Source organism: Athene noctua, chromosome 2, assembly GCF_965140245.1.
Source record: "Athene noctua chromosome 2, bAthNoc1.hap1.1, whole genome shotgun sequence".
NCBI classification, from domain to species: Eukaryota; Metazoa; Chordata; class Aves; order Strigiformes; family Strigidae; genus Athene; species Athene noctua.
In genome coordinates, this window is record NC_134038.1 from 30,633,340 (window position 1) to 30,659,743 (window position 26,404).

At 37.0% G+C, this 26,404-nt stretch overlaps 1 protein-coding gene across 7 annotated transcripts in view; it reads right to left on the bottom strand.

The window, feature by feature from the left end:
- RALYL (RALY RNA binding protein like) overlaps positions 1–26,404 on the bottom strand; it is a 397,087-nt gene that overhangs the window by 59,778 nt on the left and 310,905 nt on the right. For all 7 annotated transcript variants that reach the window (XM_074898776.1, XM_074898780.1, XM_074898779.1 and 4 more), the window contains 2 exons: positions 25,558–25,633; positions 3,061–3,093 (listed from right to left, as the gene is read on the bottom strand). In XM_074898776.1, coding sequence (XP_074754877.1) covers positions 3,061–3,093; positions 25,558–25,633 — 109 coding nt within the window. The remainder of the gene's footprint in view (positions 1–3,060; positions 3,094–25,557; positions 25,634–26,404) is intronic.

The window sequence follows — 26,404 nt, forward strand, 5'->3', positions numbered from 1 at the left end:
GAGTTTTACCAGAACTATTGCTTCTGATGTTAAAGTCTTACAGACATTCTGGCTATTTGCATGACTTCTTTTTTATTCTAGCCCTACATGAACATGAATGCTACATAACATGAAGAGGGAAGAAAGCCCAGACAAGTCCCTGCCTTGTTTAGGTTGAATACAGACAAAAAACCTCAGAAGTGTGGAAATAACACCTGTGGGGAGAAGCATCCTGTGCCCCCTACAGGCTAACAGCATTCAGCACTGTTAAGAGATGTTTCAGCTAAGGATTTTATTTTCACTTCCAAGAGACAAAGGGAGACAACATGTATCTCAAATTCAACTGTATTCTAGCCCAAAATCATAACACTGAATTCAGATACACTTATCTGAATAGATCAGATACTAGATGAACTTTTGCTCCTGATTGCTACCATTTGAGAGTTGCATTAAAGAGGTTATTGTTCAGTGCCAAATTATGCCCGTCTTGCACAGGGAGTAAAGGAGCATGGATTTTTCTTCTTTGCTATGCACTTTGCATGGAAAGAAGGATAAATGGAATTTCCTTTACCAAGGGAGTACAGGATCTGTTCTCTCCTTGCATTTAAGACACAAACTATAACACCAAGAGGTGAGGTCTGCTTGTTTTTATAGGTGACTGCTTTTGGAGAAAGGGGAAACAATGCACCATTTTAATAACCACTTTTCCATTGTGGATCTCTCACGGGAATGCTGCAACAGATAAATGAAGCGCTCAACAAAGTGTGGCAGTCTCGAGCTCTTAGGCTGCCACAGTTCATGTTCCTTTGACCACCAAAACAATTAACAATGGAAAAGCACCAGGAAGTTGTTAGTTTAAACACTGCAAAATGAAATTAGCCCCTATGGGCAGTAGAATGAAAATGCTGCAGAAGGTAGATGAATGAAAGGCTGTTGTGCAGGACCAAGTCATCTGTTAGATAGGTGTGCTGACCAACTCTGGATGCAAGAGGCATGAAGGTCACACATGTGTTAGTCTATTTGAGGCTGAGTCAGCATTTATTCTGTAAACATTGCCTGTATTTTAAAAGCCTGGTCGTTGCAACTGTCAGTCTAGGTTAAAACCCTAGATATAGGTCTTGGCACAAGAACTCATCCTTTGAATAAATGCCCCCCCAGCTACTGCGGGACTAGGTGGAGTATCTCTCTGATTTAGTAGCAAGGAGGTGGATATTGGCTTGGGTCCCTCCTCAGAGCATGGCACTCTGACCTCTGTCTCAAGCCCTTCTTTGGGTGGAGGAAATACAGCAGTAAAAGTAACACAGAAGTGGGGACTAATTTTTATGGTTTTGATCCTTATCATTATGAACCTATACATTACAGACAACTTCTGGGAAGTTGTGGGGATAAGCTAAGTCTATTTGCTCAAATTAGACTTTCCAAGAGTTTAGCAACAGTCATATACAATGAGGTGGTTTGGATTTACACAGTGGCCACCAATCTGCTCATCGGGAAACAAACCTAAAACCAAAATATAAATATAATGGTTCCTCCCAGGTAGACACCCCAAAATATCCTAAAATCACCAGCAAAGTTCTTAGGATCATGACAAGAACTGCAAAAATAGTATTTATTATTTTGTGGATATTACTATAATCATAATTGTTACCGCTGTCTTCTTTTTGCTTCCTGGATTTTTATACTTTTAAGTTTGCTCCTCAGCTGCAATGGCATGCAACTTCTTTTTTAATGTTGAGATTTTCAGGTAATCACTTCATTACAAGAGTGGAAGCCTTTAAAAACCAACTCAGTAGGACAAGTTGCAAAGAGGAGTAATGAAAGGCAGTAACAGAAGTGACTGAATGTGATAAAATAAAATAAAAAATAAACTTGGGCATTTCAAAGCATGCAGACCACGAGCACATCCCCCATCCCACAACTTGACCAGAATTTAACTTATTTTTCAATAATTTTGAGTTGGTAGAAAGTAGAAATGACAAGCAAATAATTCAAAATATACTCAAACAAACCAAAGTTACTGAATGCTATAGAAACCAAGACATATCTCAGTCCTTCTTATGCTAGTTTGTTGAGTTTCTCTTTCAAAACTGACACAATTTGTTTGCTAACTTTAATTAGCACTTCAGAACTTGAAGTTGGTTTTTGATCTGCAGTTAATACAACAATTTAGAAGCTACTTATAATTATATTGTAGAATTAACCCTTAATTATCTATTTTGCATGTGATCGTTTGTCTGCAGTTTATGTTCTTCATAGCATGAAGCATGGTGTGAACAAAGAAAAATGAGAATGAACAGATAGAAAGAATATACAACTCTGAAGGAAAACAGGGACTGAGAATGTTCAGAAACTTAGGAAAGTTTAAAGAAAGAATCTACAAGGAAAACAGTACATGAAAAATGAACTCCAGACTCAGAAATAAAATACAGATACTTACCTTTAATATATATAATGTTTTACATTTTATAAAAGAATGGTACTTTTTTTCAGAATATGTCACATTTAAAAATATTTTTTTAGAAAGATGAGTTAATAATATAAACACAGAGATCATATAACCGGTTAAGTGCCTATGAGACTATGAAGACAATAGCTGTAATATGCAAACCAGTGTAGTGATCTATAATTAGGCTAAAAAGGTGATATTTCCTATTTTATTAATTTGATTTTATTTCTGTTATTGAAGTATCACAAAATTTTTTAGTTTTAAAATAATCTAATATTTTCAGGTGCTTAGACAAATGGTATAGACAGTATTTGAAATGTTTTCTGATTAGTGAAAACAAAGTAATAAACCACCAACCTTTCAAGGCAACATTTAACTCCTACATGATTTTTAATATAAATTTTAGTCAGTGGGGTCAAAACATAAACTTCTTGGTACTTTTTAAGAAGGGAGATATCTACAGCTGCTGACTTTATTGACTAATAACAACCTTTTTCTAAGGTAAAATTTTTTTAGGTGTAATAAATAACCATAATGTTGAAACAGGATGTTTATGCTCAACATAATCTCATAAATTACATTGCATGGTAGTTGAATGTATAAATATCCATGGAAATATACATATTCCTACTTACCCAACGGACAGGAAAGGCTCCTTTGATTCAAGTCTGTCAAGTGAATAACAGAAGTTTTAAATATATATATATATATTTATTGTATTTCAGAACATTTATACGGTGAATTTAAAACTCTCAGTATCAAATTTACATGGTGAACAATACACAATTTAACAATAGAAAGACCTGATTCATTATGTTAGGAACTTAACTTGGAAAAAAATACTATTTACTTAACTGAACTTCAGTTTAGAAATCAAATGTTTATGAAGCAGCATATCTATGCCCTTTAAATTTCACAGGTTCCGATGACTTGTGCAGATATTTACACAAAGTCTAGAGTGAACAAGTAAAACTTTGTCCTTTTTTTGCATTTTTCATGTAAAATGTTTTTTTCTTTATGAGCATGATTTAGGAAGATATTGTTTTGTTTTGTTTTGTTTTTAAAAAAAACACCTTAAAACATAAAATTTATTATGGATGTAAGAACTTCCCTGACTTGAGGGCTTCTACACCCATTTTTCTGCTTTCCAGCATCCTCTATTCATATAACATGGTCACTTTATCGTGAGAACTTGTGGCACATCTGCCACAATTATCCTTGCACTGGAGGTAGATGCTACTGGCTTGATAGAACCAGAATCATGCCCAGTTCTAAAACTAGTTGTTGAAAGTGTTGTTCTCCAATACCCTGATGTTACTGCTGTCTCTGTAAGGAGCTGCATCAGTTGCAAACTGGCAGAAGACCCTTCTCCTAACAGTTTCCAATCAACCAGAGTAGATTTAAAAATCCTCGTCTATATTATTGTGTTGTATTTCTGCTCCAGTACATGCAACTGGTTGCTCTTAATTTTGAAGTGTATCCTGGCTGCAAAGAGTTTAATAATAACAGCTGCTTATTAGGATCATTAGCACGTGACTCTAAGGTCTTTTGTAAACATATTTAAAGCAAATTTACAAGTCAATTATTTTGAGAGGTTACATGGCATGCAAATGATGCAAAAGTTCTCTTTGTTCTAATTTACGGAAAGTACTGTGTTAGGAAGAACAGCAAATAAAAACCCCAGGTATTTAGTCTCTTTGTAGCCTTTGAGAAAAGTGTTTCTAACAAAGCAAAGTATGTCATATTTGGAACTGAACATTTAATTTTTGGTGAGTTCTCCCGCCTGAAACCAGTTCAGTGACACACAACAAAATATTTGAGATAGAACTGTAAACAGGACTGATTGTAAACAAAAGTACTGTAAATAATTTGTCAATGTTTAAGAACAAACCTTTTCTGCAAGTCTTCTTTGTAGAAAAAACAAGTACATTTGCAGTTATTATTCATTTAGCAAAGGTTTTGTCCAAAAAACTCACAAACCAATAGATCAGTTCAGTTATTGCCATCTATCCAAAAGGGCATTTACAAAAGACGAACCTGTCACTGTGCTTTTGAAAGGATTATATGATTGTCTTTTATTGAAAAAAACTGTATGTGGTCTTCTTGAAAAGTATTTCCTACTTCTTTTCTAGAATCGTTAGTGGAAATAACTCAGGAGCCTGTCTTCATTTACAGTGCCATCTTCCAATGTACTTTAAACTCAATTTCCTGGGGTTAGATTTCCAGCAATGATAAGGACAACTTGCATAAGGTTTGAGGAGACACCAAAACACAGTAATTTTTCTGTTGTCCTCATGGCTATACCTCACCTTTCCATTTCTCTCTGGGGTTGTCAACCCCATGGAAGTAAAAGAGTAGAAGGGATCACCGATAGCCCTGTATGTACCTGGCAGTGCAGTGAAAGCCCAAATCTGGGTATCCCCACTCTCAGGGGCACTCCAGGGCAGTCCCAGTCATGAATGCTTTCCCTCCCAGACTGCCATGCCAAACACCAAAATCTAATAGCACAAAGAAAATGCTTAGCTTGTCATCCTCTGTGCTTAGGCAGTGCTGCCAGAGAGCAATAAAGTGAGGGAACCCTTCATGTGCAGGTTGCATCTTTCTCCCGCAGACTCTGTGCAGTCACCATGACAGCTTCATGGACCAGCTTTTCCTGCTGTGGATGACACCGTTACGGGAAAATATCTGCATCATCTTTGCAGCTTTTCTCTGGTGTATGAGGAACAGTCCAACTAGTGTTATGGTCTTGTTTCTCATTTTTCTGCTTAAAGAGATGAATCAGACCTGGGAAGTACCCAGTGTTTGGCTCAAGAGATTAACTATAAACAAAATAAGCAATGAGTGAAAGCCTCAGAACATATTTACATACTTCATAATACAGAAGTATTTTAATGAAGAGAGACCTGGCACTATCCTAACGGAAGACATTCTGGTGGATTTCACTTGCAAATGAAAAGTGTGTGATAGAATGCCCTGTGGACAAAATACTGCGATTAAAAACTCTTTGAAATCCATTCTCAAGATGGAATTCAATTTGATTTAAATAGTGACGCCCTAGGTTTGACCTCTCTCTAGTATTTGACTAAATAGTTTTGGATAATTTGATGCATTACTTTAAATTAGTTCAAGTGTTCCTCATAGTAAAGGAATACAATTATCTGTTGGCCTTTTATTTAAATTGGTATTTCAGTATATGGCAAATTAATATAAAGGTTTTAAAACTGCAACACCATATAAAATAACATCCTATGTCATCCTGACATTTTTCAATATATATTATAGATTTTTTATAGATTTTTCTTTTCTAGCCTGTAGTACACCAAATTTTCCAGAGCTTTGAGGAAGTCTTGCATAATTAAATACTCAAAAAGAGTAATGCTGATAAACTGTAAGAAGTGCTATCATACGCTTTCAAGAAAAATATTAAACCAGAAATTTTATTTCTTGCAAAAATATATCAAGCATGCAAGAAATACTAGGTTGGACAGTAAACAGAGGAGTTAAAGTTTTAATTATTTAGGAATAGTAATGAAGCTGGAGTGATTAGGAGTTTTCTTTCTTTCCTGAAACCATTTTCCCATCAGAAAATTTCAGTATGTCAAAATGTCAAGGCAATATATCACTTTGAGAGGAGGGAGGCAGGTTAATCAATAGGATAACTGGGACATGGCAGGCTGAGGCTGTGTTTCCCTTTGATTCTGAGCTAAGGTTCTCTTAAAGATCTGGCTTTCTTATCTAGATATAATGGATAAGTTTTTGCAGGAGGAAAAAGGATTTTTATACTATGTAAATTGCTCAGTTAAATTCAGTCCCTGTAAACCAAACAGGCGTAGGCAATCAATTTATACCCATTGACATGCTACAGTACTGTCACAATCTGTGTTTAAAGTAAGCACCTTAGAAATTTCCCATTTAGTATTTTACCCCTTGCAACCTGTCTTGGACAGTTATTTTACAAGACCTGATTAACATAATTGTGTATTTCATGATTTTCTTTGCTGCTAAGCTTACTTATATTAATGTCAATTATCTAAATCCCATCTTTGACATGGACTGAACATGTAGATGGACAAATTTTTCAAGGTTTGCAGACAAACATAGAAGAAAACGTGACTAGACTAAGGGCATGTTTATTCCTCTTTGATTTGTAAACAAATCATTTAAGGACAGGAAGATCCTAAAGTACAAACTCCACTTTGTTGCATAATTGTCCTGTTTAGATTACAAACAAGATGGCTTTTTATATCTGAGGCCTGACCTGAGATACATAAACCAGTATCATTTCTTGTTAAGGAATCCTCAACTGTCCTTCACAAAACCTATTTACAGGACAAAGTGGATAAGATACCAAACAATATCAACACTGTACACAAGCAAACGGATTTTAGCCAAGCATTCTCCAAGGTAGCTCATTATTAATCAACATATTCTTCCTTATAGTGACCATATAATGTCATCTCTAAGGAGTTAGTGAGAAAAACATGTGGAGTTTAAGGCATTTGTTAGGGTTCTTATTCTGGCTTTTTCATATAATAAATCCTCTACCCTGAATCAGGGAAAGTGATGGTCAGGAACCAAAACTTTTTTTAGATGAGTCACCATTTGGGGTTATCATCTTCAAATTAGAATTCCCAAGGAGGATAACCTGAGCGTGTTGCTGACATCGTGCATTTTGACCATAAAACTCATGAATAGTAACTGCAGTTTCGGGGGTGATTAGGTGGTTTAATACCTCTAACAGGAATACAGAGGATTCAAGCTTTTCTTTCAAGCCATGTAGGAAAGACAGGCCAACTGAAATGCATTTTGGACTTCAGTCGCTTGATGAATTGGCTCTATAGTGTTAATGTATATATATTTTGTATGATTGATGTGACTGCCTTATTTACCTGTCAAGCGTGTCTATCTCTTTGCTCTGTACAGCTCAAAGTTTTAACAAAAATATGTGAAGACAAAGAATATACAGATCTATGGCTCACCCTGTTGTCAATGAATTTAATTTTAAAATTATAACCAAGGACAACTCAAGGGACCTTTCAAAACAAACTGAGGTAGTTTGCCATTCACAGTAATCAACCAGGGTTGCATTTTCTCTGCATGTTGGCTTCATGGCTTGAAGTCAACAGTCATTAGGAATGAGAAAACATCTTCCTTCAGAAATTTTTAAGCAATATTGATCATATTTTGTCCACTAATTCCTTTCCTTTTCAAAGCATGTGCATTCTAACTTTTTGTAACTCTCAATATTTGTAAACAATGCAAGTAGGCCTAATAAAAACATCTCTTGATTTAGAGAAGAAATATTATTTACTGAAACTTCCACTATGTATTGAGACTGAAATGGCCATTGTTGGTGTATGCTAGGTAATCCTTCCTTCCTTCCTTCCTTCCTTCCTTCCTTCCTTCCTTCCTTCCTTCCTTCCTTCCTTCCTTCCTTCCTTCCTTCCTTCCTTCCTTCCTTCCTTCCTTCCTTCCTTCCTTCCTTCCTTCCTTCCTTCCTTCCTTCCTTCCTTCCTTCCTTCCTTCCTTCCTTCCTTCCTTCCTTCCTTCCTTCCTTGCCATTTATAATGATTTCTGTGACATAAAGTAATTTCAATCCCAGGCAATTTTTCTGGACATCAGTAACTGTTAGAATTAGGGAAGAAGCTTATTCTGTCTTCTGCAACGTCCATAAATATCATTATAAACATTGGTAAGTTCTATTAAGAAACACTATTATATTCTGGAATAAATAAATGTTAGACAAACTGTATAGAAGATATAACCTGTCAGAAGTGTTTCAAAAGCAGAAGGTATGGAGAAATAATTTACAGCTTTATGTCAACTTTTACAATTGTTCTTAAAGAATTTAATACATTACACTTCTAGCTGCCGGGTGACACTGCAGTTGGTGACTCTGGTGAGAAAAACAACACAAACTGTATTGTTTTCATGACTATTGTGTAATATCAAATACTGTATTAATATGAAAATATAAGAATGCCCTGGGAAGTTCTATTCCACAGAGCTAAATGCTTCTCTTATTTATTGAAACATAAAAATTCGAGTACAAAATAAAATACATCCCTCAAACCATGGATGAAATCTAAAGTACTGCAAACTCAAAATGTCATTTCTCAGTGCAAACTTACTCCTTTGACATGATAACTGACTTAGTGCATAGAAGAAGAGATAGATAATAGGTAAGACTTAGTCTGATTTTTAAAGCTTTTGATATTGCCTTACATGGGAGTCTCATATTCAAGCTGGGAAAATGTGATCTAATTACCTTAATTTAAATATACTTTAAACTAAAAAAAAACCAAATGCCCATGTACAAAGAATTATGTCAATGGGAAAGATGGACACATTAAATCCTAGGTACACTCAGTGCTATGTTTTGTTCAGTTTTGGTTTGCCTAAATGATTTGAACATCAAAATAGAGACTATGCATGTAAAATAGATGAGAAAAAGTTGGTTTTCAAACAGTTAGAATCTGAAATTTTTTTGATAAATTGGAGAAATAGTCTGGAATCAGTTTAATGAAATTTAAAAAATAAAAGTCTAATAAGAATTTGAGAACAAGAACTACTATATATATACATATATATATATATGGAATTGAGGACAACTGGCTACATGTTGCAAAAAGACGTTTCAAAATATCAAGAACTGAGTAACAGGATACTGTTTAGTGTGGGGACATACTAAAACATCTCTCCTCAGAGCTGGTGAATCCCTCTGTAGCTGCACTGTGCCAGCTTTGGGCACAATATTTTATACCGTGGTAAGGGTAGATGGAGAGAATCAAAAGGAGAGCAATTAAGACTTTAAAAGATGAGAGGGAGCTTTAGAGTGGTGGAAATGCCATATCAAGTAGAGGCTATTAGATCCTCCATGTATCCTTTGTGAAATAGGAAGTTCAGCCTCGAAAATATAGGCTGGAGCTGATGCTTCCAAGTCTGGAGATTCCTGTCATTTAGATCTTTTCTGCTTCATGACAAGAAGCCTAAAATTTCTGCATATGCAGACCTTGGGAGCTATCTGTCTGCAACAGCTCACTGGAGTCACAGAATATGAGTCTGGGACAAACACCAGATGGCACAGGAGGAACCAACTACAAAGTCTACCAGACTAAATAATCATGACTGTAAGCTATTGATGCTTCACTCCTGAGAAATATTTTTTGCCACGTAATATCTTGCAGGTTCCATCAAATTCCCATTTTGAATGAAGTCTTTAGCTTTCAGGAGCTAATCACTGCTTGCCAAGCAGGTCCTAAATCATACAGGTGCTTTCCAATATCTGTTTCAGGTTAACTTCCATTTCAGCGTATATTAATTACTGGCATGTCCCAACATCTTGCTTGAGGCACAACTATTACGTGAAGAACACAAGCTGATGCCATAACACCAGTACATCGTATATTACTGTAAAAACTGATGTTGCAACTCACACAGAAATACTTCAGGTGCTCCTTCATTCTACGTTTTTGTTTAGTTCCTCTCAGTCACTGAAGTGGCAATGAGCAGTGTTCATCAATCAACGCATGCTTCATGTCTTCTACTCTCAGATCATAGTTAATTCAAATTTGATTAATGTTCACAATTAGAATACTTAACTTCACTAAAACTAGACTTTACTAATTACTGAAAAAATTAAATCAATAAGTAAGCTACTACACTAGTTAGTACTCTAGGGATAAACTGAGGTTTACTTAAATATGGTTCTCCTTTTGGCTACCAGTCTCTATATGCAGAACTCTATATAATCCTTTATATATATATATATATGCATATAAAATATGTATTTAGACCCTTATGAAAGTATTGTGACGCATTCTGACTGACAAAAAAGACACATTTTTTCTAATATCTTATGATTTCTGACAAGGTTAATTATTTAACATTGAGAAAAACTTAGATCACTTCTTGAAGCATCAGGTTCTCCTCAGCCCCATGAGGAAAAAAATGTACCCTAAAGAAGTTAATTTTCCAATATATCTGTAGGTGACATGGATCTTACACAACCTAATTTCTGGTGGTACGGAAAACTGAAATTATGGTTGGTCCCCATGAGACAGAGTGGTTGGAGCATTTTCTGTCTATGAGAGTCTGGGCTTACCCTAGGGTTTGGTTTGACTAATGCAGTTACTCTGCATTTAATATGCTGCAAGACAGAGCTGCCTTTACCCTTTTCAGAGTTTTGAAGTGAAAAGAATGAAATATATGCCTCAGCATATATAAGATTTTTAAGCATTTTCTATGTCTGGACAACAAAAAGGCATGTGCAAAATGATCAAGGTGGTTTTTTTAATTTTAAATTTTTTAATTAAAAAAGAAAAACCTGTAAAAATCACTGACTTGATGCAGTACATTTTATTTAGCCAGTTCTACTTAGCATCTAAGCCCATGATAGGGTAGTGCCAGAATACTCTGTGCAGGAAAAGGTTTTCAGGGAACACTTAGCATAGGATACTGTCTGTAGTACCTGATGTCAAACTGTCTAATCTAGCTTGCTGGCACCACTCACTAACAACCAGATACCCTATTATGGGAGTTTTCAAAGTCAGACAATAAAGCAAATCTTGCAAGATAAAGCAAGTTTTGTCCCTTTTAATTTCTTCTGCCTTACTCTATAATTTTGTTAAGAGGTACATAGCATATGAACAAATTTAGCTACTTTCCTAGCAAAATATGAATCTTGTTACATAGTTTGTAGTCATCAAATTCTTGACATAAGTACAGGTTTCAGGGACCTCTAGGATTTATTTCCTTATGAATTAATAGGACATATAATCTTTAGCCATCAGTTAGCAGAGTATGACTGAATAATCTGTCCAGAATTATCTCTAAAAATTGACAGTTGAAAAACTGAGTTAAAGGTAGCTTTCAATACAGGGAGGGAGTGGTTTAAAGAGACTACCTCTTCCTTATGCTAATTTTCACAACAGCAAGAGGCTAGGATGAAACATAAACCAGCATACACAAATGTTGGTTTTGATATACCAGTAAAAATGTACTTTGCTGTGTTGGATACTGAGTACACTGCTGTTATAACATATGGGATGGAAGGATTTGGGGTTGTGGTAAGAAAGGAAGACATGGGGAAGAACACTAAAGGAAGTAGATTCTGATAATCCTCATTAATATGTGGCCTAAATTTTAGGCAGTGCGAAAAGAGGAAAGCACAAGAGCTCTAAAAATTTTGAAGGCTGTATAATAATACAATATTTTCAGAGAGCCAGAACTAAAAATATTATATCATATCCATCTAATAGAGTTTCAGTAGTTGATTATAGTTGGTACCTGACTTTAGTGTATTTTCCTCTATGAATCCATAAATTGCAAAGACAACATGAACAGTGGCACAGTTTCTCATAGCTGAGATAAATATTGGTGAGTCTGAGAAAAACTAAGTTGTGACTTGGAGAGAAATTTATTTAGACTCTACATATGAACACCTTCTTAGATAGTTACAGACTACTGATTCTTCCCACACCACCAAAGAGAAGTCTCCTGAAGCCAAATGGAGTGATAAGTAAACCTCACTGAATTTGATCTGTGTACCACATCTGTGTGATGTTTCCAGTCATGTAGAAATGAATGCTGAGATTGAAGGTGAGATTCTTGCAAGAATCAAGAATAAGAACAAATTTTCCTTCAGCTAAGAACACTCCTAACTCTGATCCCCTTCCCAACCTAAAAACATGCTTTGGTAACTTTATTCGAGTAAGCAAAGGAAACAAATTCTGGAGAATGAAAGTAGCTCCCTGTCATCACTGTCAATTTTAATTTGTTTTTCCCTGTGATATGCTAATGGTTGCTAAATTTTGCAAAAATCTCTTCTCCCAGAAAAAGAAAGAATTTTTAAAGAAAATATAGTGGTGTACTTTGCTATCTACCTTAAAGTCCTCTTTCTGGCAGCTTTAATCATTCTTTGCATGAAGCTGATGTCAGCTGACCTTCTTCTCCTTTAAATCAAAGTAAGAACATTCAGGTCAATACGTACTGGTCTAAAAATGTCTAGAGTGAGTTCATCAGGGTGGGCTGAACAAAACAGTGTTGACTGATCTAATGCACACAATCAATACTACTTTAATGCATGGCTATTTGTAGTCACAAATAGATGAAGGTTAATGCAGGCATTGCCTCTGAGGATCCCAAGGGTAGAGGCTTAATCTCCTTTTCTCTCAATGACACTACTAACATTTAAAAGTAGTTACAGGAGGGACACTGTTCTGACAATGTATGATTCATGTTTGTCATGCTGTTTCCTAGAATAATCTCACTCTTGCAAGACTGAAAAATACAACATACATTTTTATGCCAATAGATATTAGAAATTGCTCATTTCTTAGGACTCGTAATAAATTTGCACATTTGTTACTTTTCAGTAAAATTGCCAATGCTTTTGCCAGAAGTTCTGGGAATACCAGCAACATAATCTATCAGAAAGGCATGCAATTTGTAACCTATTATTTAAAAAATAAAATCACATTTGACATTATGCACCAACAACACTATCTAAGTGTCAGTCCTGCCTGGCTGAATAAAATATTTTCATACAGTATACTCCAAGACTATCAGAATTCACCAAGAAATAAACTTTTGGGGTAATTTAATTGTTAATAATTCACTGTATATTAATATGTTGCTATTGTACATAGCATAACCTTCCATGCTATTGTAATTATACGTAATAATCCATTTTCTCTTAAAGTAAGTATGCTTTAAGTCCCTTCTTCTGATACTATTCATAGGACTGTAAAATATAAAACAAGTTAGAGCCTCTCATTTATCCAGCCTTTCTTATTTATTCAAAGAATACTAAATCTATAACACATCATCATATTTCTATTGTTGTTTGTAAGTCACCTAAACTGTGCCCCTGCGTTACATCAGCAGCTCCCAGGCTGAATTACAGCCTTCTATACAATTAGAGGTGTTACATTATGTGAAAACCAATGACTATTTATGAGTCCACAAAGTGGTGCTCTGAGGCACAGCCTTCCCCTGCATCTCTGATTACTGCTGCAATTAAGGGTTTACTAAATTCCTGAAAATGAAGAATCCTGCTGTGTATTTGCAATATTAGGAAAGGCCCTTCTCTATTCTGTGTCATGAACCCTATGTCCTTACTTTTAAGACCTCTGTAAAGTTAATGACAATTACCAAACAGCAGTGGTTGCAAAAACAGATATTATTTCTATGATGACTGCTTCACTAAAACTCAAATGTGAAAAAATTACCATGGCATCTGTTTCTGATTCTTTTTAATATGTTGTAGGCACCATCCTTTGTCTTTTTAAGACGAAAACCAGCTGAGTATCTACAGAAGATATTGTCTTTCTGCTAGAACACACTGAATCCAAATTTGATTATTTCTTAAATCAAATGCAAGAAGCCATGCAGAACAGAGGGTAGAAATCTTGCATGTAATAAGTGATAGGAACAGGGTTTAGACTGTCAAGATTTAAACTGAATGAATGACTAAAAGTACTATTTCTGTTTGCCTGCAGGCAAAATCAGCAATGCTTTGTATCCTTTAGGACTTTACTTTTTGAATTATAAGACAAAGTTTTTTCATTCATATTAGCAGCATAAATTCCTGGAGAAGAAAAGAGTTATAATCATTTCAGTGCCATTAGAAAGTTGTGAATATGTTTTCTGTTCCACTGTGATATAAACAGTGATTAAAAAACATGAAAAAAAAGTTTATTATACAATTAGTTACTTTAGCTATAGTATATTGCTCAGGTTTCATAGGAGATGGAAAAAGTATGAAAGATTAAACACCTTTTTAAAAAAAGAAAAAAAAGCAATAATAAGAGAACAGGCTATTCTTCTCCAAACTTGCTAATTTTTGAACATGAGTGTGATTGTGGTGTCTGGGCTTTTGTGGAAGAAAACAACATCAGTGGTATATCATCTTCTGCAAGAGGAAAAGTACTGACTAGAAAAAGGGATGCATCTCCTCTGTATATATGTGTAAGATGATGTCACAGACTTCCCCTTAACAAAGAAAAGAATAGACTGAGAGAAGTCTGTGTTGTCTAAAGAATAACTTGAGGGGCCATGGGAAAAAAAAAAAAGTGCTAGTCTTTATGTAGTACATAGAATCAAAGACTCATAGACTGGTTTGGGTTGGAAGGGACCTTAAAGACCATCTAGTTCCACCCCCCTGCCATGGGCAGGGACACCTTCCACTAGCCCAGGTTGCTCAAAGCCCCGTCCAACCCGGCCTGGAACACTGCCAGGGAGGGGGCAGCCACAGCTTCTCTGGGAAACCTGTGCCAGTGTCTCACCACTCTCCCAGTGGCAAACTTCTTCCTTACATCTAATCTAAATCTACTCTTTCAGTCCAAAGCCATTACCCTTTGTCCTATCACAACATGCCCTTGTAAAAGGTCCCTCCCCAGCTTTCCTGTAGGCCAGAAGGCTCCTATAAGGTCTTCCTGTTGTCTTCTCTTCTCCAGGCTGAACAACCCCACCCAACTCTCAGCCTGTCCTCATAAGAGGTGCTCCAGCCCCCTGATCATCTTTGTGGCCTGCTCTGAAATCATTCCAACAGGTCCATGCTTCAAAATGGATCTAAGTCAAGACCATAGCTTAAAAGCCCCCATTGAAGGTGAATACAAACATGAGAAAAAAGTAAGATTTAGGATATGCCGATAATCTGAGAAGGAATATCTGCCCTGGTAACAGTTTCTAAAAGGGAATTAGCAGTATTTTTAAAATAGTGAAGGGGAAGATTTTAAAAAGAAAAAAAAAAAGACAGTTTTGTTGTCCTAGTTGCCTAGTTGTTACTGGAGTTACTACACAAGCTAGAAATAATATGACAGAATGAACAAATTAAGCAAGTGTATATGATATATTTTGGTCTTTAAAATTTTTTCTCTAACTGTGATTTTTCTCTAGAAGCAAACGTTATCCTGAAGGAACTGAGACACACTCCCCTGCCCTGCTATTTTCCCCTCTCTACACTTATCAGGTGCTGCACATTCATACTCTGGATAATGTGAAAGGGTAAACATGTCCTCAGCTGGCTCTCCCAGACCTTCCCACATGGATTTGTACTTTATATATCTCGGGGACCAACCTGATTGCTGTTACACAAACATAATTCAGAAATGCAGAGATGCATATGTTGCCTTCCATCAGCAGATACTTTTTTCTTATTCTTATGTTAGTTATTTGACATGGGTTTTTTCATTGGAAGAAAATAAACAAAAAATGCAGACAAAACTGATTCACTGGATCTTCTGTAGCTTTGTATTTGTGCCTTTTAACATTGAGAATGTTACTTAAGTTCTTGACGTAAGCAAAATTTGCATTGTTTGTTGAGAATTTTGTGAGAGTTTCAGACTAAATGACCATTTTTTCTTTAGAATAATGACTACTTCAAATGTGATCACTGAGAACATTTTCTGTTGAAATGAATGTAAATAATATCTTATTGGAATTAAAATTATCTCCATTTAAACAAGCTTAGAAATGTTTTTTTTTTTATGGAAGCTAGATCTTTTGTCAGGAGAAGAACTGTAGAGCGACACTTAGATTAATTCTATTGTACTAAAATAAAACAGCTTCATGAAGGAAGGTAATCAAAGGCATCAAGAATATACATTTCTTTACAAAAGAAGCACTTTGATTCAAGAAATATCACACTATGTAATCTTAATATGATGTATTCTTCAATAGGCTATGTTCCATAATTTTTTGTTTTCATTCAGTATATAGAATAAGGTAAGAGGCATAATCACAATTTAATGCAAATGTAAAGTATCGGAAAATAATTGATCAGCTTTATTTTCTGTTGTCTGGACTGTATCTGCAGGCTCTGGTAAACCAGTGATAAAAATGGATACACAAATGCATTAAGAAGAAGAAAGAATGAAGAAGCAACTTGTTGAAAAACTATGACAATATTAAATCAAGAAAGATCCTTATACCTGCAGTTATTTTTATTATATGCTGTAGGTTAAATCATATTGCTAATACACTGCCAATGGCTCACTACAGCAGCAATTATGCAAAACGCTGCAGTGTTCAAATAGAATAGTAACGCTTGTTTGGCACAGAATTGGTTGAGTTTATGTTATGCTTTCAAATTAGAGGAACGATCTCGAGAAGCCTCCTATCCTGGAAGAAGTGATCACATTGCCCATCACTGTGCCTTTCACATTTTCTCCTGAAATGAAAGGTGCCTGGGAGCACTCAGAAAAAAACACAAAATAATGCATGGCTTTATGGACTGAGAGGCAAACCAAACCACACCAAACTCTATAAATGGTATCTTAAAATAAATCTGAGAAGCAGAGAGCAAGTAGAAGTGAAACTGCAAAGCCAAAGGAAATGCAAGATGTGTGACATAATCCATTCATTTTTGTGAAGGAGATTATAAAAGTAAAAATGTAGTGGAGAAACTGGTATTTTTGTTAAAGAAAAATAAAACCTTGATATAATCATACCCTGTTGTCATGGTTTGAGCTCAGAAGGCAAATAAGCACCATGCAGCCTCTCACTCCCCCCTTCTGCCCCAGCACTGAGAAGGGGAAAATATGCATAGATGCTGTTCACTCCCACCTTCCCCCCAGCACTGAGGAGAGAAACAAAAGACCCAGGAAATTTGGGATAAGGAAAAGGACGGATGACGTCATCCTTTAAAGCACAGGCAAAGCCCAGACTCATTAGGGGAAGTAAAAAAGAGAACATAAATTTAACACAGACATTAACAACACCACCGCTTAGTAGATAGAGTAGGATCATGAGAGGCATTACCACATCTTGGACACACCTTGCCTCATCCCTCCCTTCTTCCCGGGCTCAGCTTTGCTCCCGACATCTCTACCCACAGCCCTCAGTGGCGCAGGGGGCAGGGAATGGGGGTGTGGTCAGTCCTGTTGGCGGAGGACTGTTGGCATTCTTCTGCTGTCCCATCACGGTCCCCCTCTCACAGGAGACAGTCCTTCACATACCAACCCCGACGTGAGTCACTCCCACGGGTGTGTGGGTCACCCCCAGTGGGTAACATGTTGCAGTCCTCCTGGTGGGAGGACTTCTTTCCACAGGGCCCTGGCCTCCTTCAGGTACAGCCACGTGGGTCAGCGTGGAGTGCCCCACAGGCTGCAAATCGGTGTCTGCTCCACGGTAGATCCCCATGGGTGGCAGAGAGGGGTGGCCATGTCATATCACCATGGGATACAGGGGAGTCTCTGCTCTGGTGCATCTCCCTCCATCTTCCTTCTCCTTTCTTCCACTGACCTCAGTGATCACACAGATGTTCTCCTCACAATAACTCCTCCGAGCGTTCCCTTCTTAAATGTTATCGTAGAGGGGCAACGAATTGGCCTGGCCTTGGTGCAAAGGCAGGTCTGACTTGGAGCCAGGGGGAGCTTTGAAAGCTGCTCACAGAGTGCCACTGCTGTAGCCCCCTCCACTGCTACCAAAAAAACCCCTGTCACTCACTAAAACCAGAACACCTGTAAATAAAAGAGCATCTCTTTCCAGTATATTAATAGTATACTTTTAAATAAAATAATTTCCTCCAGAGTCCATGGGACTTATGAAATTGTATAGTAAAGGCTGTTTAATACGGCTAATTAGTAGCATGTGAAATCAAGCATACTGGATATACATTTCAATTTCATTACACGGAGAAGTGGTTGGGAATGGGAAATGGCTGTGATATCTAATACCACTCAGGGAGTGCTGAACTGTAAGCCTGAAACTTCAGAGACCAGCTTGTAAAGAACTTGCCCTCAAGAGGATGCCTTTGCCAGGACCCCCGTGTGCTATAGACAGGCAGTGCTGCAGGAACTCAACCACCACTGGGTGGAGATCCAACCAGCCAAGATAATATGGTGAGAGATGATTTCACTCAGTATTTCCTGGTTTTGTGAATCTATCCACTAAATCCATTCTGCTAATGACCTCACTCCAGGACGCGTCTCAGCTGTATGAATCCCAGGCTAGACATCTTCATGCCCAGCCAGCAATGGGAATACTGGGAGGAGTGGGGCTTGAATAACTCTTCACTGGACCTTCAAGATGTGTCACTGGGGCAAGGCCAGTTTTGCTTATTGTGGCCTTATAAGGAATCTTGGAGTTTGGCAAGGGTAAAAATAACCCACAGAGGGAGACTTAGTCTTAGCTAAATTGACCTTGGAAATGTTTATAGGTCAAATACAATATTAAATTGTGTAGAGCAGAGAGAGTGACTAGATACCCTGGCAGTGCCAAGTAACTTGCCTTCCCAGTTTTCTTCCAAACCCTAGTCCCCTGCTTTCCTGCATTATACAAATATTAGTTCAGTCCTGGGAGGTTCTCTGGTAAACTAGTTTTCTCAGAAAGCAGATCTGGTTATGATTTGGGACAGTTTGCTCCCAACTCCTTCCTAGTTGTATCAGTATTACTGCACTAGTTTTGGCTCCCCATACCCCACATGGTCTCCAGTAGGTCCCCACCACCACCTCATGCAGAAGGACCTTCAGTAGCCAAACTCATTTTCATGCCACTAAAAATCCCACCATTCTGCTAGCCTGTAGCACAGTCTTATCATTATTTCAAGAGATTTAAAATAAGTGCCCCTCACCCCTTCTTCTCAAATCCTCCCCATCTTTGTTACTGCTATAGAGGGGTGCCAGAGAAGAATTGGAGCCAACCCCCATGCCAACAGCTGTACGGAGGGACATGGTGAGTCCATCCTGAGGCAATGCACGCCACAGGCAGTGCGTGCAGGTGGCTCTGCTCCGCCTGGCCTGGGTCTTCAGCCCACTCCTGGAGCAACTGAGGATGGAGCCATTAGCAACCTCCAGAGTTAAGAACTGGAGATACTTGTCCTGTTTTAATAGCCCCAATAAAGACTTCAGAAGCAGAGAAAAATGAACATGTATTTAACACCTCATATAGCATGATGGTGGACTGAAATTATAAATAAATAGCTAAAATATTTTTTTATGATGTAGAGCAACAGAATGCCAGTCCATCAGAGTATTTGTGGCTGACTCTGCTTTGGTATGTTGAGGCATAAACACAGAGGAAAAAAACACCAAACGGACATCCATATTCTGACATAGAACTGTTTTAGTGAAATAGTGATCAAAACACCACTAAATAAAAAAGACAAAGTGTGATCCTTTATTTTACTATAACAATGGTCCCAAAGAGTGCTTTAACACATTTGTGTCAGCGCCTTTAATCTTTACCTTGTGTTTCAAAGATATGAAAATTAGCCAGTAAAATTAACTTCTGCTTGAGGCTAGACCTAAATAACAAGATGTAAAATAATTTTAAGATGCAGATTTGTCAGACATTTGGTTTTCTGCAGAAGTGCTGTGCTAAGAAAGGAAATTCACAACAATTTGGAACCTTCTGGGATTTAAGTCCCCCTTCACATACTGAACAGCAATGCAAATCAGGAGGAATGTGGCTGGAGCTAACAGCTATGTTAGATTTAAATGGTTTCCTGAGCACTACCCTAAGCATGTCTGTAGTTTTTCAATGAGTATGCTTGAAGTTAATAATGTGTTGAGCAGTTTTCTGAAGCAAAGCCTAATTCTTTCTGTTCTCCAAGTATTTTTAAGGCCTAATCCAAAATGGAAGTTCCTTTATTATGGATTGAGTGGCCTTGCAACAACATTGGCCCACTCACACAGCACTCTAACTCCATCCTTGTATGACTAGACAGTGTCTCTATATATCTCCCAGGCCACCTGTTTCTACTTCTATCTTTTTATGCGTCTTTTTTATGTCTTAAGTTTTTCAGGAGCTCCTTGTTCATCTGTGAAAGTCACTTGCTGCCTTTGCTTGATTTCTTGTACATCAGGATGAACTGTTCTTGAACTTGAAGGAGGTGATCCTTGGAAATCAGCCAGCTATCCTGGTCCCCTCTTTTCTCTGGGACAGTGTCCCATGGGATTATTCCGAGCAGTGCAAGTCTGCTCTCCAGCAGTAAAAGGTTGTGATCAATGGGATTTTCATATGGTAGGAATTAAGGTATTAAATTACATCTAGGTGAGAAGAAGTGGAAGTAATTTCTAGTCCAGTGAATGACAAAACTTTTTGCTGACATCATTAAGTCCATGATGCTTTTTAAATTCTCGGTATCACTTTTAACTGCATCCTTTTTTTTTTTTTTTTTTTCCTATGAACTGCTCCAGGAATGCTAGCATCAAAAATATGTGAAAAAAAGTTTAAATGGAATAATAAACTGGAGAATAAAGGAGAGTCTGGTTATGTAAATGACTGCATGTATAAATCAAAGAAGAAATTATATATGCTTATCTGTCTTGCATCTATTTATTCCTATAGCTGAAAAATTATGTGTCTCACATTTAGGCCCATGCTAAATTTCACATATGTGAGATTAAATGAGACTATTTCCACACAGAATATACAAATATAAAGGTTAAAAAAAAAAAAAAAAAAAAGCATATCCTGAACTGAGGCATGACCAAGTATTCTTGTACCATTCCATGCAAAAGTGATCTAATACCTTTGACACATAAGCAAATTACATGGGTATAACACATCACAGACATAGCTTGCTCTGGATTAATTACTCATGTGCATATCCAGCTATAAATGTGACGCAGGTTTCTTCTCAGAGATGCAGAGTACTTTGAACAACTTTGAAGCCTCAAGCACTTCACAATAAATAAAATCATGCAACCGTGTGCGGCACTCCTACTTGTTTACCTTAAAAGTGTTCTTAAATATGCAAGAATACTCTTTAAAAATCTGTAACAAAGGAGACTGAACAAACAATAGTTGTTATCTTTAATACTATGTTGTACACAGTCACTGTTTTTCTATTGGATGTCTTCCTTAAGACAATTTCTTCTGCCAAGTTTCCTGAATATGCTTATGAAAATTACACGTGGTAAGTGTCAAATCTTGTTTAAATGACCATATAGCACCTCTACTGTTTCCTTTTTACCCACTAAATCAGGTATCTTGTCAGACAAGGAAATTATATTGCTTCAATTTAATTTGATCCTGATTTTTTTTTACCATCTTATTATCCTCTAGGAGGTGATAAATTGATTGTTTAATATTTTGTTCTAGTATATTTCTGGGAATCAAAGCTGGGCTGACCTGATATTTTTATGGGTCTTCCTCTTTTTAAAAATAGGTATAACTCCTGCCCATACCCATTGTTTTTCTACCTTATGTGACCTCCATAAGTTTTTGAAAACAATCACTAATAGTCCACAGAGCTAGTCCTTTAAACACTCTAGGGTGAATCTCGTCATACCATTTCCATTGAATTCACTTATTCAAATACTGGTTAGCCAATTCTTTTATTGCATACCCTCTGGTTAATATTGATTTTCTTAAATAGCCAGTCAACTAACCTCTTTTTGCTAAAGCAAAAGAGACTATTCTGTATTATCTACTATCTTCTCTCCTTTCCCGCTAAGTAACAGCAGTATAAAAACGCAAAGGAAGTTACTCTAATGACAATCTTTTTGTTGCCTTTTGTACTGTTATGTGCCTTAGACTTTCTGACATCCTGTTAGATGTCTCTGTTGTTCTTTTCTACTCCTCACTTCCAGACATGGGGTTTTGGTTTCACATTTTGTACAATTACTTTTCACTTTTTATGATGTTAAAGAAACTTGATGCTGAGATATTATTCCTTTATGCTACTACTTCTGCTTCAGGACAATTTTCTGTTCTACCTTATGCACAGTCAATGCAAGATTTTCTGCACTCCTTTTGTCCCTAAAATTTCTTTCCAAGGTAACCTGCTTATCACTTCTTTGAGCTCATTGAAGCCTGTCATTTCTGAAATCTATTATCCTGTTTCTACTGCCCTCAGTCCTCCCTTTTCACAGTGAATATTTTGTGATAACTAAATTTTTAACCAATACCTCTCTTAGTCAAAATCAGCTCTAAAGTAACCATTTCCCTCTTAACATTCTCCATCTTGTGTAGCCAGAAGCTAAGCACCCACACAATCACTATCTCACTCCCCTACCATTGTCCGCTATTGGGATGAAGGAGAGAATAGGAAGAGCAAAAGTGAAAAAACCTTATGAGTTAAGATAAATGCAGTGTAATGCGAAAAGGAACGAGGGAAAAAAACAAGTGATGCAAAGACAATTAATTTCTACGTCCCACAAGCAGCCCAGGCAGTCTCCAAGGAGCAGCTACTTTGGAAGGAAAAACCTCCCCACTTTTTATTTCTGACCATGATGTTATATGACATAGAACATCCCTTTGGACAGTTTGGGTCAGCTGTGTCAGCTGTATTCCTTCCCAACCTATTGTCTGTCCCCAGCCTATTCATTGGGAAAGCAGAATAGGGAGAAAGCCTTGATGCTCTGCAAACACTGCTCAGCAACAGCCAAAACATTGGTTTGCTTTAGTAACAAATCCATAACACAGCACCATACGGGATCCTATGAAGAAAGTTAACGCCATCTCAGCCAGACCCAGTACAACGTCTTGAAATAAGTAGATGTTCTCAATGTTGTAAAGAACTTTATAAATCTTTTATCTCCTCACATACTATTATGCTAACAGACACCAAGATTGTGAAAGTTCTCCACTACCATCAGATGAAGTCTTCTGTTAGTTGCTCAAAGAAGCCTCTCATAATCTTCTAGAGAAAGAGTCTGTACTGTGAAAGGACATAAACTAAAATATTTTTTCTATTTAAAATTCCTGTAAAACTTTTCACAGGTCTCTCTGTTACCCTGTCTTGTCTGTAGAACAAGTATTTATGAGAAACCATTCAGAAGCTCAGAGGTGGAAGTTCGTATACATGCCAGAAACCATAGAACATCTTCAAAAATCTTTTGAAATACTGACACAGGGACACAGTAGACCATGGATACCAGTAACAACTATAGAGTTTTATACCTTGCAGTTGAACCAATTGATAATACAGGGTGCTCTTCTCCAAAAATGATATTTCTATTATTTCTATGATATAGAAATAATCTATATGATAGCAACTATACGATAAAACTTCACATTACTACTATGTAGCAGACAGGCTCAGATCTAAAATGCTCCAGGCTGTCTCATTCTGTGATCCCACCCTTGAATTTCCATCTGAAGCTTTCAAATCAGACCAGGCTTGAGAAAGTCCTGCTCAAGTATGTCTGATTTCACTTTTGAGCTGTTGGTGTCAGAGCCAGTCTATCTGCATTTCAGCCGTGGTAGAAATCACCCCTAACTCCTTTCATGGATCTGGAGCAGAAATTCTGTAGTACTTTTATGAGAAGTGAGGTTTATTGAGCAGAAATATATGTGTTCATGTTTGCCTGTCAGTCCCCCTAACAACCTGTAATGCTTCACTAAGCTTAATTGATTTGAAAAAAAAGGTGGGGGTTTCTTCAAGTTTGTACAAGCTGTATGAAAAAAGGCAGCTGGGAATAGGAGAAAGACACTGTCAATTATCTCCTGAACAGGACAGAAGTCCATTCTTGTTAGAAGCTGGTTCTCACCCTTAACGCAAAATTCAATGAGAAACAAGTTGTGTTGCTGTGAAATTATTAGCCATTTCACTGATCCCTGAACATTAAAAAGTCACAAGAACAAGGCCATAGCCACATAATAAAACATAAGGATTAAAAATTGGAATAGCACTCTACAAAAAATAAAAAAAAAAAAAATAAAAATTGATTCTAGTACTAGAAGTGGGGACATTAATATACACTTCACAGATCACCACACTATTCTCTTTGTCAGTAGGTTTAGTAAATTACAGATTTACAGTTTTACTGTGTACTTCATTATAATTTTGTTAAACATTACACTTTTACATGGGCCTAGAGTCTGCTTCTCTTCTCCTGTGCCTCCATTTTCACTGCAAAAGGATGTGTGGAGGGAAAATTAAATTACCGCTACATAAACAAATAAATAAACAGACATCTTTTTAATGCAACTCATTGTGTTGGTTTAAGCCCTGCCAGGACCGGAGACCACGTTGCCGTTGCCCCTCCCCCACCCTCAGCCGGTCGGGCTGGCAGTGAGGCACAAACCCGGGGTTAAAATAAGAAAAAATTTAATACAACAGTGTGATAAACAATCTGGGCAACAACAGTAGCAATGGTAACAACAGTAAGCAGTAATAACAGTGAACAAGACAAAAGATATACAGAGAGATACCGTAATGGATACAGACAGCCCTGTGCTCCCCGTGACCAAAGCCACAAAGGAAGACCCTCGCCCAGACCTGACGTCAGCATGGTATGAATAGCCCGGCTGGAGATCCCTTCCCCCTCTCTCTCTGCTGGGGAAACTTAACCCTATCCTAGCTGAACCAGGACACTCATATTTAACCCAAAGCTTGAATTCCAGATTGAGCACTTGGGTGGGATCTTAGAGCACTTAACATTCACCAGGCACAACCCCATTGGCTTTAGCACCCCTGGAGCAAAGGCTGTCTAAGGCGACTGCATTCTGCTACTTCAACCTAAAGGTGTGTCTCTGTCAAACATATTTTCTAATAACTTTTTAGTACAGCAAGACTCTATGTGTAATACTCTTACAGTTTATAGCTGCAACCCCTTCCCTTGGATTGTTCTTGCACTGACAAATAACATCCATGGTGTGAATACTGAGAAGGCAGAGACCAGCTTTTTGACCTCAGTAAAACATAAAGTATTTCACTATGAAATAAAGTTCTAGTCCAACTGATGTAGTTTTATCTATTCTTCTGAATGCCTGCATTTAAATATCCTAAGTACTTCATTTTTTATAGCAAACATAAATTCTGATGTTTGTTTCCAACCAAAAGAGGGGTTTATGTGCATATTGTGGTCATTGCATCTAAGTATCAGTCAGGAATTTTGTTTGCTGGGCTTACTCCTAACTAGCCTAAGTTAGTTTTTTAGGACAGACATTCTATGGACAGTCTTTATCTATGGAAATTAGAACAGTTTGTTCTGGAATGAGTCAACAGACACAGGTAGTGTCAGACACTACAATACCAGCTTTTTTACTCACATTCAAAAACTTCGGGTGTGTACAGGAGCTTGATTATATTTTGTACAAGCATCAAAGAGTGAATGGAAAAAATTTCCTTTGTCTCATTCATGGGATACACAGTGACATTGGTAATTACATTTCAGGTTACTGTATTTTTCTAATAAAAATGGAATTGTAGTAAGTTAAAATTAAATCTCATTTACCTGTAAAGTGCTGAAAGTGGTCGCTTGTTGCCAGGTTTTGGTCTGTATGGTTTTGGTTCTCCTGCCATGTTGATATCTAAAAGCAAACATTTGATATTAATAAGCCAAATGTCTGAAAGTTAATTTGCAAAGTCACCTTCAAGACACTGAAAATGAGTAATAGTGAAAATCGATAGCATACCTAAAACACCTATCTAGTTTTTAGCACTTCTGAATTGATGCTATAAAACTTCCCTAAAAATTCTTACTGTAACGCATGAAGATTTTAGCCAAAATGTCAGTTATTGGTGACAGAAAGAAATGACATTTTTTAAACATACATGAGTTTTTACTCATAAAGGTGAAACCAGTAATGCATTTCTATTACAGAAGGAGATTTAAATGGTAACTTAGATGTTGAGACAAACTATGATCTCAAGTCAAATTCTGTTGTGGAGGACTAGAATGGTTCTGAAGATTTCCCCTTTAGGATCTCGAGAAATGCACACTGATAGTTAACTGCCACTTCACTATCCACTCAAAAAGAGACTTTTCAAAACCAAATAAGAGACTATCTTTTTCCTACCCCAAATACATCAATACATCTAAATATATATATATTTTTTTTTTCTTTTCTTTTCTTTTCTTTTTGGTTCTGAGTAGAGAAATGTACTGGCTTTAAAAATTGTATGGAGAAAGAGAAAATCTGTTTTTTTTACATGCTTTATCTTATGCAGGTACTTATAATTCTTAACACCAGAAATATCATTCATGCTTTTAAAAAGTTCACTTACATTATGTCTGTGTATTTATCCTTGAAATTAAAAAATATGTCAAGCTTATATAGACAGTAGTCATGCTGGTTCTC